General features: G+C 65.5%; 2 protein-coding genes across 13 annotated transcripts; one reads left to right on the forward strand and one right to left on the reverse strand.

Annotated features, from left to right (window-relative positions):
* Positions 1–546: 546 nt before the first annotated feature.
* LOC102534340 (phosphatidylserine synthase 2) lies at positions 547–6,898 on the reverse strand. Of its 11 annotated transcripts, none has more exons than XM_072970665.1 (8): positions 6,704–6,898; positions 5,232–5,419; positions 4,604–4,668; positions 2,539–2,671; positions 2,278–2,396; positions 1,772–2,101; positions 1,491–1,676; positions 547–1,313 (listed from the first exon to the last, which is right to left on the reverse strand). In XM_072970665.1, the coding sequence occupies exons 4-8, from the start codon at positions 2,554–2,556 to the stop codon at positions 1,151–1,153; spliced, it is 816 nt and encodes a 271-aa protein (XP_072826766.1). In that variant the 5' UTR covers positions 2,557–2,671; positions 4,604–4,668; positions 5,232–5,419; positions 6,704–6,898; the 3' UTR covers positions 547–1,150. The 11 variants fall into 11 exon arrangements, with proteins under 11 accessions (XP_072826766.1, XP_072826775.1, XP_072826770.1 ...); XM_072970674.1 differs by lacking the exon at positions 6,704–6,898 and having other exon boundaries at positions 1,772–1,917; positions 1,987–2,101; positions 5,232–5,418; XM_072970669.1 differs by lacking the exon at positions 5,232–5,419.
* Positions 4,788–14,580, forward strand: PKP3 (plakophilin 3). 2 transcript variants are annotated; one of them, XM_072970632.1, is made up of 14 exons: positions 4,788–4,889; positions 7,193–7,391; positions 9,576–9,655; positions 9,795–10,426; positions 10,515–10,638; positions 11,099–11,303; positions 11,637–11,811; positions 12,300–12,417; positions 12,488–12,658; positions 12,734–12,919; positions 13,314–13,467; positions 13,648–13,840; positions 13,937–14,024; positions 14,207–14,580. In XM_072970632.1, exons 1-14 carry the CDS (start codon positions 4,803–4,805, stop codon positions 14,240–14,242), a joined length of 2,448 nt encoding a protein of 815 aa, XP_072826733.1. In that variant the 5' UTR covers positions 4,788–4,802; the 3' UTR covers positions 14,243–14,580. The 2 variants fall into 2 exon arrangements, with proteins under 2 accessions (XP_072826733.1, XP_072826732.1); XM_072970631.1 differs by lacking the exon at positions 4,788–4,889 and adding an exon at positions 5,474–5,623.
* The last annotated feature ends 476 nt before the right edge of the window (positions 14,581–15,056 follow it).

Below are 15,056 nucleotides of genomic sequence, written 5' to 3' on the forward strand. Positions count from 1 at the left end.
GGTGCCCAGGACCCTGGCTTCTAAACACCCCCACTGGAAGGAAGCAGCTGCCCTCGGGTCTGGGCAGGAGACGCACAACGTGGGCCTGCGTGCATCTCGCCCAGAAGCCAGCGGGGGTCTCCACCCCACAGGGAGGGAGGCAGGCTGTGACCCAGAGTGACCACAAACCCAGTGACTTGAACCTCGGGCGGAGCTAGCTGGGCGGACAGGACACCTGGTGTCCCTGCAGTGGGTCAGCCCAGAGCAAAGCTGACGCAGGGACAGCAGCAGGCGGGCCTCTGGGTGGGGCACACTGAGACCCCCGCCACACACCCCCAAAGCGAGGTCAGCTCACGGAAGCCAGAGGCTGAGAAGCCAAGAGACAGCGGGGCACCTGGGGTGGGGACGGTGTCCGTGGTGGCACAGGCTACGGCAGAGGTGAGGGCAGCGGGTTAGCAAGAGGCCACCTGCTTCCTTCCAGTGGGGGTGTGTGGAAGCCAGGGTCCTGGGCACCTTGCAGGGCTTGGCAGCGACAGGAAGAGGGCAGCGAGGAGACGCAGAGCGACAGACCTTCACTGTGGCTTTTATTTGTTCTGTTTGCTCGTGGGGATGAGCTCAACTCTGGGGGCACGGAGACCCCACGACCCGCCAGGCTGCCTGGCCTTGGAGTATCCGACCCCACCCCCAGCCCCGGCCGCACACCCTCCAGGTCGGAAGGTCAGGTGAAAGCCCCCAAGGGAAGGATCTGCCCTTTCTCAGCGGCCGCAGGGCGCTCCCGGGTGATCATCCTTTGCACGGGCTGCCAGGGGAGTCGTGGGGCCCGCAGGGCGCAGCCAGGGTCCAGGGAGCCAAGGGGGCACCGCGAAGCTGCCGCTCGGGCCGAGCCGCTCAGTGGGTGCCAAGGCTCAGTGCGGACGAGGCCGGCGGGGTGACTGCGCAGAGAGGGGAGGCCGTGGCCCAGGGCGAGCCCCAGAGCCTCAGGAGCCAGGAGCACGCACGCACGCCCACACGCCCGCACGCACACCCCCGCGAACACACACACACGCCTGGCCCCACTGTGCATGTGGGAGAAAAGGAAAAGAAAACCTTGAGGGCTGAGGCCCAGCGGGAATCCCAGCAGATGGAGGGCGGCGGGCCCGGGCTCCACGCGGCTGAGGCGCAGCGTCCGTTCTCAATTTGGAGCCGGCACCCCCTCCCTCGCGGCCTCCTCGGGCCCCAAGGAGTCGTCCGGCCCAGGCGGGTGCCCGTGCCCGTCCACACCGCCGTCCACACTGCCGTCGGCCCTGCTCCGCTGCTTCTGCCGCCGGGTCTCCTTGTACCTCAGGGTGATGTCCCTGGTGGCAGCGGGGGCCGCGTCACCACCAGCTGGGCCCTGGAGGTCCCTGCCACTGCCCCGTGGACGCGCCCCCCGCGGGTGCCAGCGCGGGCAGGGCAGAGCCGTGCAGGGCCTGGCACCTCGGACCCGACCAGGAAGAGGCCCGGAGGCGCAGGGCCGTGGCGTGCGGGCTCACCGCAGGAAGAAGCGCCAGACGGTCCAGGTGAGGGCGAGCACGGAGCCGAGCGTCCAGCACTGGGAGATGTAGAAGGGCAGGGACAGCGTGAGCGTCTGCGGGTCGTACTTGACCACGATGAGCAGCTCCGTGACCGTGATGGCCGCCACCAGCCAGGCCTGCTGGCCCAGCTTCTTGTGGGGCTTCCTGCGGGGGAGGCGTCGGCTGAGGCCGTGCAGGCCAGCTCGGCCCGAGCGGCAGCACGGCTCCTCCCGTGCCTCCCCGGCCCCCGCGGCCCTCACGGGTCGTCCATGAAGTCGTAGATCTCCCGCATGGCCACGCCGCCCACGTTGACGAAGAAGACCAGCCGCAGGAGGACCAGGCAGTGCTCGGGGGGCAGCCACAGCACGAACTTCAGGTAGAACGTGTTCAGTTCTGCCAACAAAAACTGGGGGCAGAGGAGGGTGGGGGTGAGCCCGGTGCCCGGGGGCCGCGCGCGGGAGGCCGTCAGCCTTACCACCAGGACGATGCCGCACACGGCCAGCCAGCGGCGTAGACTGGACGCGGGCTTCCACTCGAAGCGCACCCAGCTGTAGGGCGTGAACTGGAAGGCGATCCTCTTCATCTTGCCCCTAGAACCAGGGCTGTCACCTGGGGCGGCACTGCCACCGCCCCGCCCCCCCCCCCCCGCCCCCAGGTCTCTTCCTGGACCACTTCCCCCAGGGAGGGCGGCCAGGGCGGGGTGGTCCCGAGAAGGGCCGGCAGGGACGCCGAGGCCCCGAGGGGCAGGGTGGCTCTTGGGACGTACTTGTAGGTTGGGATGTTCCAGAGGCCCTGCCACTTGTACGTCTTCAGGGACAGCCACTCGAGGGTCTTCATGCCGCAGTAGATGCCCAGCCCGTTGCAGACGAGCACGTCCATGATCCACTGGGGGCGGGAGCCGGGGGAGGTGGGTGCCACAGACCCCACTCCGTCCTGTCTGGGGCCACGACTCCGCCCCCCGGGCCCATGGGAGAGCCAATCCCCGCCCTACATGCGAGGCCTCAAGTAGAAAGTTTAAAACACTGACATCAAAATAAGTAGCCATAGGCACGCCCGAGATGTCACCGTGCCTCGTTGGTAGAGACTTCTGTGGGCATCAGGCCACCCTCTTCCCAGGTCTCGGTCAGCCAGCCAGCGCTTTGGGCCACAGCATGGGAGTCCTCAGGGAAAGATGTTGGAGCGCTAGGGACACCGAGCCCTGGTGTTGTTCCAGCAAAAGTGCTGGCAAGTCCAGGGGTGACCAAGATGGTGAGGGCAGAGGGCTGCTCGGGCGCCACTGGGGGAGGACTGCAGGGAGCGCGAATCCCTCTCAGAAGACTAAAGGTGAGCTAGCAGGAACAGATCCCCTCTTCGTGCTGGGGCAGGAAGTGGCCCAGGCCAAGCCAGGGGACCCTCAGGGGCACTACCAAATCCCCCATCCCACCACCAGCACTCAGGGCACATTTCTCTACACACACAAATTTCTGGAAGCTTCATTAGCCTCCAGAACCTCAGATTCCCCATCCGTAAAATGGGGACAATCGCAGCTCAGCTACGGGAACCCTGGTGGGATTAAGGCCAGAACGTAAGCAAAGCCTTGCGCACCCTGCCTGCACCACGAAGCCCGTAAGTGGTGACTGATGCGTCCCTGGGGCCCCAGCACAGTCCTCCTGGGGGAGGAAGCATTAGCTTTCACATCTTGAGTGACAAGGAACTCAGCACCTCTCCCCACCTTCCCTGCCTCTGGGGGCCACCATGGGGGACCAGCTGCTGCCTCCTAGCCAGTCCGCTCTCAGTCACTTCATTCTCCTCACAGAGGCTGACGTCCTTTGAAACACAAATCTGGCATGTCACTCCCCTACTGAAGCACCCCACACTCGTCCCCCACCCTCTCCCACGTCCCCATCCACTCATGTGCTCCAGCTGCCCTGTTCCCTTTTGGGTCCTCTCTGGGGCCTCTGCAAGGCTCCTCTCTCTGCCCCAGAGGAGTAAGAGGTCCTGGAGGCTCCTGGCAGCCCGGCCAGCCCAACAGCACCACTGCATGTCGGCTGCTGTGTCTGAGTCCCACCCGACCCTAGAAGAGCTCCCGCGAGAAGCTGCGTCTGTCTTGGTCACACAGCTGGCCCAGAGCAGCAGCAGCGCCTGGGAAGAGCTCAGAACCACAAGCGGTGGACGGATGGGCTGAGGTGCAGGCGCAGTATTGGGCGAGGGGGAGCCGTATCCCTCCATGACCTTCCCTACCGAAGGCACAAGACGCGGGGCGGGCGGCACGCGGGGGATGCCTGGTCCCAGGTGTCCGCCCCAGGAGCCGGGGGATCAGGGGCGGTGCTGTGGCGCAAGTCCAGGTAGGCTCAATGGAGGAGGTTGGCCCTGGGCTGGACTTGGCGGGAGACAAGCCCTTGGGACTTTGGAAGGTTCGCCAGCGTGGGCGCAAGTTTGCCAACAGGAAGCGCCAGGACGCACAGGGCTGGAGTAGCAAGACCGGCACCTCCCGGGTCTCTGCAAGCGCGCTGCGCCCCTACACCTAGCACGTCAACTCGTTCTGATCTGCCCCCACCCCTGCAGGCTGGGTGGCCCCGGGCAATCTACTTAGGTTCTCTGTACTCCAGCGCTCTCCTGAGTTTTGTTTTATTTTCCTGCTTACATTTTCAAGCTTTTCTCCAGGTCCTCTGGTGCCTAATAGCTGTCCTCCAGCCTCTGAAATGAAGTGGGGTGGGGTGCCCTCTTGCTACCCCCCAGGCTCCGCCTGCAGATGCCTGGCAGCCCCTTACACCTGCTGAGTGCCCCTTGGCAGTGAGTGGCCCCCAGGTTACCAAAGTCAGCATCCGAGGTCCTCCTTCCATCCTGCCTCCTGCTCTGGCCCTCAGCCCTGAAAGCCATCCCGTCCACCACCTGCTGCTTACCCCCAGCTCCTCCTTCAGAAACTTCTGTAACAACTGCCCGGGGTCCCCACCTCCGGTAGATGCCCCAGCCCAATCTCTAAGCCTGGTCACTTGGAGGGGTGTAAATGCTAACCTCCCCTCTTGGGCCCCCATAGCCTTTCCTTCTGCCTTCCCAGGGCAGAGTCCAGGCTCCCCCCTTCCACCCACCTCCCAAGGAGGAGCATCACTCACCTTTCCAGGCCCTCAGGTTCCAGGTTCTCAAACCTTGACAGCGCACCAAAGCAAATTCCCAGGCCCTGCGCACACAGACGGACCTACTGCTTGTTTTCTAAGCTCCCTGGGTGAGTCTTCCCCCATCTGCCAGGGATACCCCTCCTCCAGAAAGTCCACCATCAAGCCGGGTACTGAATCCCCCTTGTGCTGTCTCCCCATGCACGGGCTCCAGGGAGAAGAGGACTCTCGGGGAGGAAGGAGCAGGAGGCTGGTCGCAAGGGTCGGACTGGGCTCTGAGCTTAAGGTGGGGACCTGTCCGAGCCATAGCAGGCCCCTCAGGCCCTGCAGCAGTTAGCGAGAACTCCTGAGCTCTAGAGCACACTGAGCCACCAAGGCCGGAGATCGGAGGTGGGAGGGTCTACGTGTCCTCAGGGAGGCTTCTCACAGCCGGGGGCACCCGTAGCCCCTCCTGCCAAGAGTCCTCAGAACCAGCCCTGGGGACCCTGCAGGCTGTTGAAAACCAGGCCACAGGGTACCTGCCTGGTGCTTCCTCTCCCTCCCGTGGCTCCAACCCCACCAAAGCCCATTCCATCCCTCTGCCGTGCTTCCACCCGGGGCCTCTGCACAAGTCCCCTCCCGTCCCCACCTGCAGTCTGCCCTTCAAGGCTGGCTTCCCTGTCATGCAGCCCAGCCTGGCCTCCGCAGGCCCCAGGGGGGCCCGGGTGGACTCCGTGTGAAGGGCGGGCCCCGGCCCATGCCAGGCGTGCACCTTCAGGCACACTCAGCGCCGCACAAACTTGTCTCCCGGGATTTTTCCACACAAAACATGTCTCCCTGGAAAGCAACCGGTCTGATGAGCTGGCGGGGTGTGCGGGCGTTCCCACTCCTCCCTCCCAGGGCCCCCACAGTCCCATCCCACACCGAGGCCCCAGCAGCTGTGCTGGGCCCGGGATGGAGCCCAGGACTCCTGGACCTCGACCGGCAGCAGTGGCCTCTGGGATGAGCCCCAGGGCCGGCGGTATCCGGACCACCAGCGGGGTAGGTCTCCCACTGGGCACCCCTCCAAGAGGTGACTCCAACTCAGGCTTCCACCCCAGGCTTCACCCTGACATTTCTGGGGCCCCTCCCCTCCCCCTCCAATCCCCCCACCCTGACCTCTGATTCCCACCCCTCAGTCTCCTCCCCAGCACTGACCACTAGGGTTGCCTCCCGACACCCCCTCCCGCCTGCCTCACCCCCAGGCCACTGTCCTCCAGCCATCATCTCCACCTGGGACCATGTCCCCTGCCTTCAGGGGTCCGGGGCCCAGGGCAAGGGCTTCCCATGGACGAGAGGGCCATTTAGGGTGGGCCCCATGATGACTTTTGAGGGGAACCCAGGAGGTACAAGAGGCCACTTGATCCCCACCCCTCCAGCCCTCCTGAGCTCACCCCTTGCCCCACCCAGTCTGCCAGGGGCTTGTCCTGGATCCATGCCAGGCCTACCCCGGAGGCCTTGGAGTAGGCTGGTCCAGCTGAGGGGGCAAGCCCCACCATGCCTGGGCCTCCCCCCATCTTTGACCCTAGGCCCCCCACTCCCCGCACTGCTCCAACCCCTCCTCGTCCTGCTCTCTCAGACTCCCAGGCTCTTCCCTGCACATACCAGGTCCTGTGCCCCGAGCCAGTGCGGGAGGGCCCTCTGAGTCAGCCCCCGGGGGCAGTCCTGCCTGCCCCTGCTGAGCTGAGCCCTGACTCAGTGTTGGGAACGGTTTCCCACCCCCACACCCTGGGGGGCAGGAGCACAGGAGGGGCTCCAGAGAGGACCAAGCCAGTCCTTTGGAGGCCTCTGCAGAGGGGGGCGGCAGGGGGTAGTTTCTGGGGTCTACAGGAGGAGATCTGGAAGGTCATGAGCCTGGGGGTGAGCCTCACACTTCCGGGGTCTCTCGGGGGCACCAAGGACCTGGACAAGGGCCCCCAGAGCCCCCTTCCACCCTAAAGCTCCACTCAATTCCTTTACCTTCAAGCCTGTCCACTACCACTGACTTGAAGCCGCACCACCCCTGCCCCCACCTGCCCCACCTGCCCCCCGTCTAGGCCTCATTCCAGCCTCACGGTTGGGCTGCCTGGTCCGTGGAGTTACCTGGAGCCCCCAGCTCCTCAGGGAGGGGGAGGCCCACCCTCAGATTTCCAGAGGGGGCAGCCATAGTCTCCCCAGGGGCCTCTCTAGGCCCTTTCCTAACACTCAGGACAGCGGTCAGAGGACTTGCTATGGCCTTTACGTGCTGCGAACAAAGGGCCTGGACCCCTCTGCCCTGTCTCCTGGGACTGGCGAAAGGAGGGGAACATGCAGGGCCTGTTCTTCCGCCCAAATTCCAGCAGGCAGCGGCCCCTCCCTCCCACCTGGCCCAGGTGTCCCCGCCCCTAGCTGAGCTCAGGGCTGGGCGGGCGTCTGTCTCTAGGCCAGCCCTGGGCGAGGCCAGCGGGGAGGGGACTTCAGGGACAGGGCCGCACGGAAGAGACGGCGGAGACAGCCCGGGCTGGAGGCGGCTGCCGGGCCCAGGCCAGGTCGACCCAGCCCCGTGTGCCAGCCGCCATGCAGGACGGTAACTTCCTGCTGTCGGCCCTGCAGCCCGAGGCCGGCGTGTGCTCCCTGGCACTGCCCTCCGACCTGCAGCTGGACCGCCGGGGCGCAGAAGGGCCAGAGGCTGAGCGGTTGCGGGTGGCCCGGGTCCAGGAGCAGGTCCGCGCTCGCCTCCTGCAGCTGGGCCAGCAGCCATGGCCCAATGGGGCCGCCGAGCCTGAGGGGGCCGCCGAGGCAGCCAGAGGAGGTAGGCGGATACGGGCAGGGTGGGCAGCAGGCGGTGGCGGCCAGAGTGGCCCCAGTGGGTGTGGTGGTGCGAGGGCCAGAGGCCGTGGTGCAGCCGACTCTGGGCTCAGCTCCCTGACTCACCGAGGCCATGCCTTGAGTCACCGCCCCGCCCCAGCGGGCGTGGGAGAAGCCATAGGTGGGGCCTCCCACCTCCCAGGGGGGTCCCCGGGGTCCTCCCTGCAAGTCTGGTCCGGCCTCACCTGCCCCTTGGCCCTGAGTCCCGGCCCCCAGTTGGGGGACAACCGGCGGCGCAGCACATGGCGTGCCAGCCAGGCCCATCTCTGCCAATAAACGCGGAACACACACACGTCCAGGCCCACATGACACGGGCTCACACACAGCCTCAGAGACACGCAGACACACGTCAGTCCCACAAAGACACAAACACACCGAGACACGGACACCCAGGCTATAGTGTTCCTCCACCCTCACCCCGCCCCCAGCCCCCACGGGAATGAGCAGACAGAAAGATGAGGGGTGGGGTCTGGGGCTCCTGGCCCAGAGCCACCCGCCTGTCTGGGCCAGGGTCTCCCCAGGGAATTGCAGTGGAGGGACGTGCTGGAGTGACCCACATACTCTCCGTGACAGCAGCGGCTGGGGGACCGCGCCTCGTGCCAGGCAGCCCCCCATGTAGGAATCCCAGTCCCCCGGTGCATGCATGTGTGTGATGAATGTGTGAGTACGCGTGAGTGTGTGTGCGTGCATGAGTGTTGAAGGATCCCACGGATGCAGCGAGTTCAGGGCACTGGCTCTAGAAGAGCCATTTCCTCCCTTCCAGGCTGCAGCAGCAGGGATCAAGGTTAGGTGGCAAGATGAACCTTCCAGGAGGTCAGAGGCCAAGACTTCATGTCTAAGTTGTTCACAAGATGATTGGAGGGCCCCCGCAGTCCTGGCCTCCAGCCTCTGGTCAGAGGAAGGAGGGTCAGCCAGGGTCGTCAGGGCAGCCTGGATTCCTGGGTACCCCCCTCCCTAGGTTTCAGCCTTGCTCATGGCCAACTTGGGTGCCCAGGGGTCATGGGGTAGAGGAGGAAGCAGGGAGGGGTTAATTACCACCCTGGCTACCCTGCCAATTAGGGAAAAGAGGATTATAATTTGGTGGTGGGGGTAAGGTCCCCAGGCACGGGGCGTGCCCCCCCAGGCTCAGCCTCGCTAGCGTCAAAGGGTTAATAGCCCCTGCCCAGAAGCCTCATTAACCAGGGCGGGTCTGGGGAGTCCCCCTAGACCAACGTGGGGCAGAGGTTGGGGGAGGGGCCAAGGCCCCTCTTCCCTTCACCCCCACCTTGAGTCCCATCAGCCAGGTCACTGTTCCCTGGCCTTTGGGGAGAGGGGACTCTTCCCCCTCCAGGTGTGGCCCCAGCAGGACTCTGGCAGAGGCTAACCACCCCCAGGAACTCCCTCCAGGTTTAAAGACCCAACTCCGGGCATCGCCCAGCCGATGCCACCCCAGCCTGCTGCCACTGCTCTACCTTGGTTTGACCCTTGCCCAGCTCTTCCAGTGCGCCTGACCAAGCACAGCCCACCCACCCGTCCATTCTGCATCTGGCACGTACTCGTTCAGTTGTCCCTTCACCAGCTCGCCATCCTCCCAGCTTAGTTATCCCTTCACCTAGCAGTCTGTTCATCCACCCACCCATCCTTCCAATGGTCCAACTCGCCCTCCCCCATCTCTCCACCCTCCACCCACCCACTCGTCCGTCCACTCACCAGGTAGTCAGGCTGGCGCCAGAGCCCTCAGTCTGTGTGTGGCTGGGGGCGGGTGTGGCTCTGCCAGGTGGGTCAAGGGACTGCCCCTCAGGGCACCAGTCCAGGGAGACTTGTGTCCTTGGTGAGTGTGGCAACACTCTGGGGTGACCACAGCACCGGACGGGCTCACAGGAGGTCAGGGTGGCTTCCTGGGGGAGGCATCCAGGCACTGTACCCTGGCAGGGTTGAGAGCTAATGTAGGAGTCCCTGGCACATTCCTCAGGCAGCCTCAGAGAGGGAGCAAGCACGGCTGGCAGGGTACAATGAGGCAATGGCAGAGACACTGGCACCTGGCCCTGGAGTCCACCCAGCCTCCCTGCCAGGCCTCAGGGTCAGAGAGGAGTCAGGAGGCCAGCACTTGGCCATCAGCCCAGCCAGGCTCCGCTGTCCCTGTCCACAGGTGGGTCCCGGGCCGGGTACCACACCCTGCAGGCTGGCTTCAGCTCCCGCTCCCAGGGCCTGAGTGGGGACACCACCTCGGTGAGTGACACCCTTTTCAGCCCAAAGGGTCACGTGAGGGGGGGTTCTGGGGTAGGCTGAGGGCTTCAGGGTCAGGAGGAGGGGACTGGCGCCAGGAGAGCTGCCGCACCCCTCACTGTCCATCCCCCCCCCCCCGCAGACCTTCCGGCCCATCGCCAAACCTACCTACAGCCCTGCTTCCTGGTCCTCCCGTTCGGCCGTGGACCTGAGCTCCAGTCGGAGGCTGAGCTCTGCCCACAACGGGGGCATTGCCTTTGGGGCTGCCGGGTACGGGGCTGCCCAGCCTGTTGCACCCATGCCCACCCGGCCCGTGTCCTTCCATGAGCGTGGCAGGGTGGGGAGCCGGGTGGATTATGACACCTTGTCCCTGCGCTCCCTGAGGCTGGGGGCCGGGGGCCCGGATGACCGCTACAGTGTGATGTCCGAGCACCTGGAGCCGTCCGCTGCCTCCGCGTATAGGTCCTTTGCCTACGAACGCCATGCCAGCTCCAGCTCTGGCCAGGCTGGGGGCCTGGACTGGCCGGAGCCCACCGAGGGACCACCCAGCCGGACCATCCGTGCCCCCGCCATGCGAACCCTGCAGCGATTCCAGAGCAGCCACCGCAGCCGTGCGGGGCCTGCGGGGCCGCCGGGGGCCGTCCTGGAGCCTGTGACCCGGGCGCCATCCGTGCGCAGCCTCAGCCTCAGCCTGGCTGACTCGGGCCACCTGCCGGACATGCGTGCGCTGGACAGCTACGGTAGCCACCGCACACTGCAGAGGCTCAGCAGCGGGTGAGCTGGGCCTGGCTCCGGGAGGGGCTTCTGCCGTGACCCTAGTCCGTCCCCGGGTCAGCCTGACACCTGCCGCCTGTCTCTGCAGCTTTGATGACATTGACCTACCCTCAGCAGTCAAGTACCTCATGGCTTCAGACCCCAACCTGCAGGTGCTGGGAGCGGCCTACATCCAACACAAGTGCTACAGTGATGCGACGGCCAAGAAGCAGGTGACCACCCTGCTGCCCGTGGCCCCCGGCCTGGGGACACCCTGCATTGGCCCCCCTTCGCTCACTGCCCTCCAGTCCCTGACCACCCCTTGCTGATCCCCAAGCTGACTGGGCAGACCTGGTCCTGCTCAGAGCCTCCTCAACGGAGGACGGGCAGGAGGGAGTGACTTGTGTACGTCTGCACACACCTGCACACACCTGAACGCATCCCCACACACCTGCTTACATCCGCACGTCTGCACGTGCCTGCGTGCACTGGGGTAACGTGCACACATCAGTGTACAAGCGCTATACAAGTGCACATGTGCACAGCATCCGTACACGCCTACATGTACTGGCACACGTCTACACACCTGCGTCACTTACATAAGCCTGCACGCACATACACACATCCACCTGCATACACCCATGCGCGCCCACCCCTGCACGCGTGCTGACACCTGCATGCCTGTGCCTGCAGGCCCGCAGCCTTCAGGCCGTGCCCAGGCTGGTGAAGCTCTTCAACCACGCCAACCAGGAGGTGCAGCGCCACGCCACGGGCGCCATGCGCAACCTCGTGTATGACAGCGCGGACAACAAGCTGGCCCTGGTGGAGGAGAACGGCATCTTCGAGCTGCTGCGCACGCTGCGCGAGCAGGACGATGAGCTGCGCAAGAACGTCACAGGTGGCCCTGGGCCCCACCGCTCGGCCACCCCACCCCGCCCCGCCTGCCTCTTCCCTGGGTCCCCACCGCTGTTTCTGGGGCTTGTCTCTTTGGAGCCAACCTTGCACCCCAGACCCCAGGCCCCATGTCCCCAAGTGTCCTCTCTGCTCTGTTGCAGCCCCGTGACCCTGCAGGTCACACTCAGGCTCTCCCCATCGAGGCTCTTGGGTGAGGCTGGAAGTGCCAGGCGGGGCCCAGGGAGAGAGAGGTCAGGAGCCTCCTCCCCACCATCCCTGGAAGAGCCAGAGGGGCTGGTGGGCTGCCCCTGACCACAGACTTGGCCCCCTGCCGCAGGGATCCTGTGGAACTTGTCCTCCAGTGACCACCTGAAGGACCGCCTGGCCCGAGACACGTTGGAGCAGCTCACAGACCTGGTGCTGAGCCCCCTCTCGGGGGCTGGGGGACCCCCCCTCATCCAGCAGAACGCCTCGGAGGCCGAGATCTTCTACAACGCCACGGGCTTCCTCAGGTGCGCTGGGCGGGGTGGGGGAGGCCCGAGAAGGGGCCTTTGGGTCTGAGGTCTGAATGACATGGCGGAGGTGGCCGCGGGCTGGGAGATGTGGACAGACAAGCGAGGCAGAGTGCTGATGCAGGAGGGGATCGGGCCATCAGGTGTGTCCCCCAGTCAGACGTCAACAGACTCTGGGTTCACAGGCTCAGGTTTCCTTACATCAGGGACTTGGTCTGACATTTATAACCTCTCTCCGCCCCCGGGCACTTTGAGGAGTGGGTTGGGGATGGGCAGGCAGAGGGGTCAGGGCCTCCGTGTCCCCCCCATCCCAGGACTAGGAGCAGGAGGTGCCGGGGGCAGGGCCCAGCTCAGGGGAAGGAGAGGGTTGGTGCTCAGGATATCAGCCCTTGGTTTTGGGCCCCTGTGGCTGTTTGGGGGGTGTCCCTGTGGGAGGTTAGCTCTGCCTGGGGTCCCTGTGGCAGTCTCTGATCTGCCTCCACCCACAGGAACCTCAGCTCAGCCTCCCAGGCCACTCGTCAAAAGATGCGTGAGTGCCACGGGCTGGTGGACGCCCTGGTCACCTATATCAACCATGCCCTGGACGTGGGCAAGTGTGAGGACAAGGTGAGGGTCGGCCAGTGCCTGGGGGCCTGAGGGGCTCCAGCCTGCTCTAACCGCTGCCCGCCCTCTGCAGAGCGTGGAGAATGCCGTGTGCGTGCTGAGGAACCTGTCCTACCGCCTGTATGACGAGATGCCGCCATCTGCCCTGCAGCGGCTGGAGGGCCGGGGCCGCCGGGACGTGGCGGGGGCGCCGCCCGGCGAGGTGGTGGGCTGCTTCACTCCGCAGAGCCGGCGGCTCCGAGAGGTGGGAGTGGGCCTGGGTTGGTGGGAGCAGAGGTGCTGGCCTGCCCGCAGCTGACCCTCTGCCCTCTTCTCCCAGCTGCCCCTCATGGCTGACGCGCTCACCTTTGCCGAGGTGTCTAAGGACCCCAAGGGCCTTGAGTGGCTGTGGAGCCCCCAGATCGTGGGGCTGTACAACCGGCTGCTGCAGCGTTGCGAGCTAAACCGGCACACCACTGAGGCGGCCGCTGGGGCACTGCAGAACATCACCGCGGGCGACCGCAGGGTGAGGGCCCCTGCGGACACCCGGCAGGTGTCCTGGGCACCACAGGGCTGTGCCTGGCCTGACCCACACCTGCCCACGTGTCGGGGACACGAGGGGTGAACAGGAGATGGGAGCCCACTCTCCGGGAGTTTACAGTCTGTAAGGGGAGCCAGAACTTCAGAGTGAGAGAGGAAAGGAGGCAGGAGGCAGTGGAGGGTGCCGACCTCCGGGCAGAGTAGGTGGGACTAGAAGGCAGGGGATTCTGAGGGGTAGCAAGAAGCATGAGGTCAGCATCCCAGACAGGCCCAGGGGCCTGTGAGGATTCAAGGTCTGCGCTGGGCTTAAGGGAGGTGCCAGGGAGGTTGGGGCCTTGAGGGCCGGCACCTGTGCTCACCAGCCCCTTTCTCACCTGCAGTGGGCAGGCGTGCTGAGCCGGCTGGCTCTGGAGCAGGAGCGCATCCTGAATCCGCTGCTGGACCGAGTTCGGACCGCTGACCACCACCAGCTGCGCTCACTGACTGGCCTCATCCGAAACCTGTCTCGGAACGCCAGGAACAAGGATGAGATGTGTGAGTCTGGCTGTCCCGGAGCCAGGGTTTTGCCTCCCCTGCCTGGCTGGGCTCAACCCTGGACTTTGCTGCTGCCCATTGGGCAGCTTCTGGGAAGCCAGAGCCAGTGGACAGACAGGCATGGAAGGTGCCGAGGTGGCTGGGGGGGCGGTAGAGCCTGACCTTCCCACCTCCTGGCAGCCACCAAGGTGGTGAGTCACCTGATCGAGAAGCTGCCTGGCAGCGTGGGTGAGAAGTGCCCTCCGGCTGACGTGCTGGTGAACATCATAGCCGTGCTCAACAACCTGGTGGTGGCCAGTCCAGTCGCCGCCCGGGACCTGCTTTACTTCGATGGACTCCGCAAGCTGGTCTTCCTCAAGAAGATGCGGGACAGGTCAGGGCCCAACCTCACACCCGGCCCAGGGTGCCCCAGCCCACCCCATCTCTGGCCATGCCCGTTGCCCTGCTGACCCCTGCCCCCTGCCCCCAGCCCCGACAGTGAGAAGTCCTCGAGGGCGGCCTCCAGCCTCCTGGCCAACTTGTGGCAGTACAGCAAGCTCCACCGAGACTTCCGGGCGGTATGTCCACAGTCCAGGGTGGGCAGGCCCCAAGCGCAGGGTGGGGGCTGGGGACGGCGGGGAGGGACGCGGAAGCCCGTGTGGCACAGGAGACCGGGGAGACCAGGGTTCTGCTTCCAGCACACTGGGGCGGACGGGTGCAGGGCAGCACGTCCTGACCCTGGGTTCCCTCTCCACTGCAGAAGGGCTACCGAAAGGAGGACTTCCTGGGCCCATAGGCAAGGCCTTCCTTGGAGAAGGAGGACGGAACGTGACCCGGCCTCCGAGGAACGGGCTCAGCTCAGGGCTGCTCGCCAGCCAGCTTGAGAAGGTTGATGATGGCCCAGGGGCCTCTCAACGGAGCCCCATTCATGTGCGACTTGAAGGCATGGGCCATGGGGGAGGGGACAGGGGCTTGTGGCTAGGGACTTGGCTTCTGCAGGGCAGGGAGTGGGGCAGGGCTTGAGGCTGATCTGATGCGTGGGGTCGTGGCCAGGTGACTGGCAGAGGTGGGGCTGGCTGTGGCCCAGGAGGGCCTTGGGACAACCAGCGCTGGGAATAAAGGTGGCCGTGAACACAGCAGCCACAGCCCTGCGTGCTTCTTGGGCTGGCCAGACCTGGGGGTTGGATCCAAGGATTCAGCAGTGTCCTCCAGCACAACCATGCCCACCCCTGAGGACACCCGCCCTGAGCCCACACACAGGCGTCTCCGTGTCAGGAGACCCAGGACAGGGAGGAGGGCGTGTCCAGCAGTGGGAGGCCAAAGAGTGGAGGAGACGGGGCAGCAGCAGGGGCAGCCTCAGCCCAAGTGAAGCACTGGTGCAGCAGAGCCGGGGACCTTGCGAGCAGAGCAATGACTGCTCCTGGGACAACTGGAATTGCTGCTGGCTTTGGTGCTGCCCTGCTGGGCTGGGCTCATGTGGCACATGCACCCAACACCTCTCTGCCCCGCCTCACTGGGCCTGGGGGTGCCCCGACAGGACTCATGCTGTCTGTCTGAGGCTTGGGGTCCAGTAGGTGCTGGGGCCCCTCCCCATCTCACCAAGTTAGGCC

This window comes from Vicugna pacos, chromosome 10, assembly GCF_048564905.1.
Source record: "Vicugna pacos chromosome 10, VicPac4, whole genome shotgun sequence".
NCBI classification, from domain to species: Eukaryota; Metazoa; Chordata; class Mammalia; order Artiodactyla; family Camelidae; genus Vicugna; species Vicugna pacos.

Bases quoted from the DNA above. Each gene is read 5' to 3' on its own strand.
- LOC102534340 (XM_072970669.1), bottom strand. The intron at 1,677-1,771 runs GTGAGGGCCGCG...CCTCCCCCGCAG, and splicing joins TACGACTTCATGGACGACCC to GAAGCCCCACAAGAAGCTGG. The intron at 1,314-1,490 runs GTGAGCCCGCAC...CGCTGCCACCAG, and splicing joins GTCTGGCGCTTCTTCCTGCG to GGACATCACCCTGAGGTACA.
- PKP3 (XM_072970632.1), top strand. From the start codon at position 4,803: ATGCACGGGCTCCAGGGAGAAGAGGACTCTCGGGGAGGAAGGAGCAGG. The intron at 7,392-9,575 runs GTAGGCGGATAC...CCCTGTCCACAG, and splicing joins CGCCGAGGCAGCCAGAGGAG to GTGGGTCCCGGGCCGGGTAC. The intron at 10,427-10,514 runs GTGAGCTGGGCC...CTGTCTCTGCAG, and splicing joins CTGCAGAGGCTCAGCAGCGG to CTTTGATGACATTGACCTAC.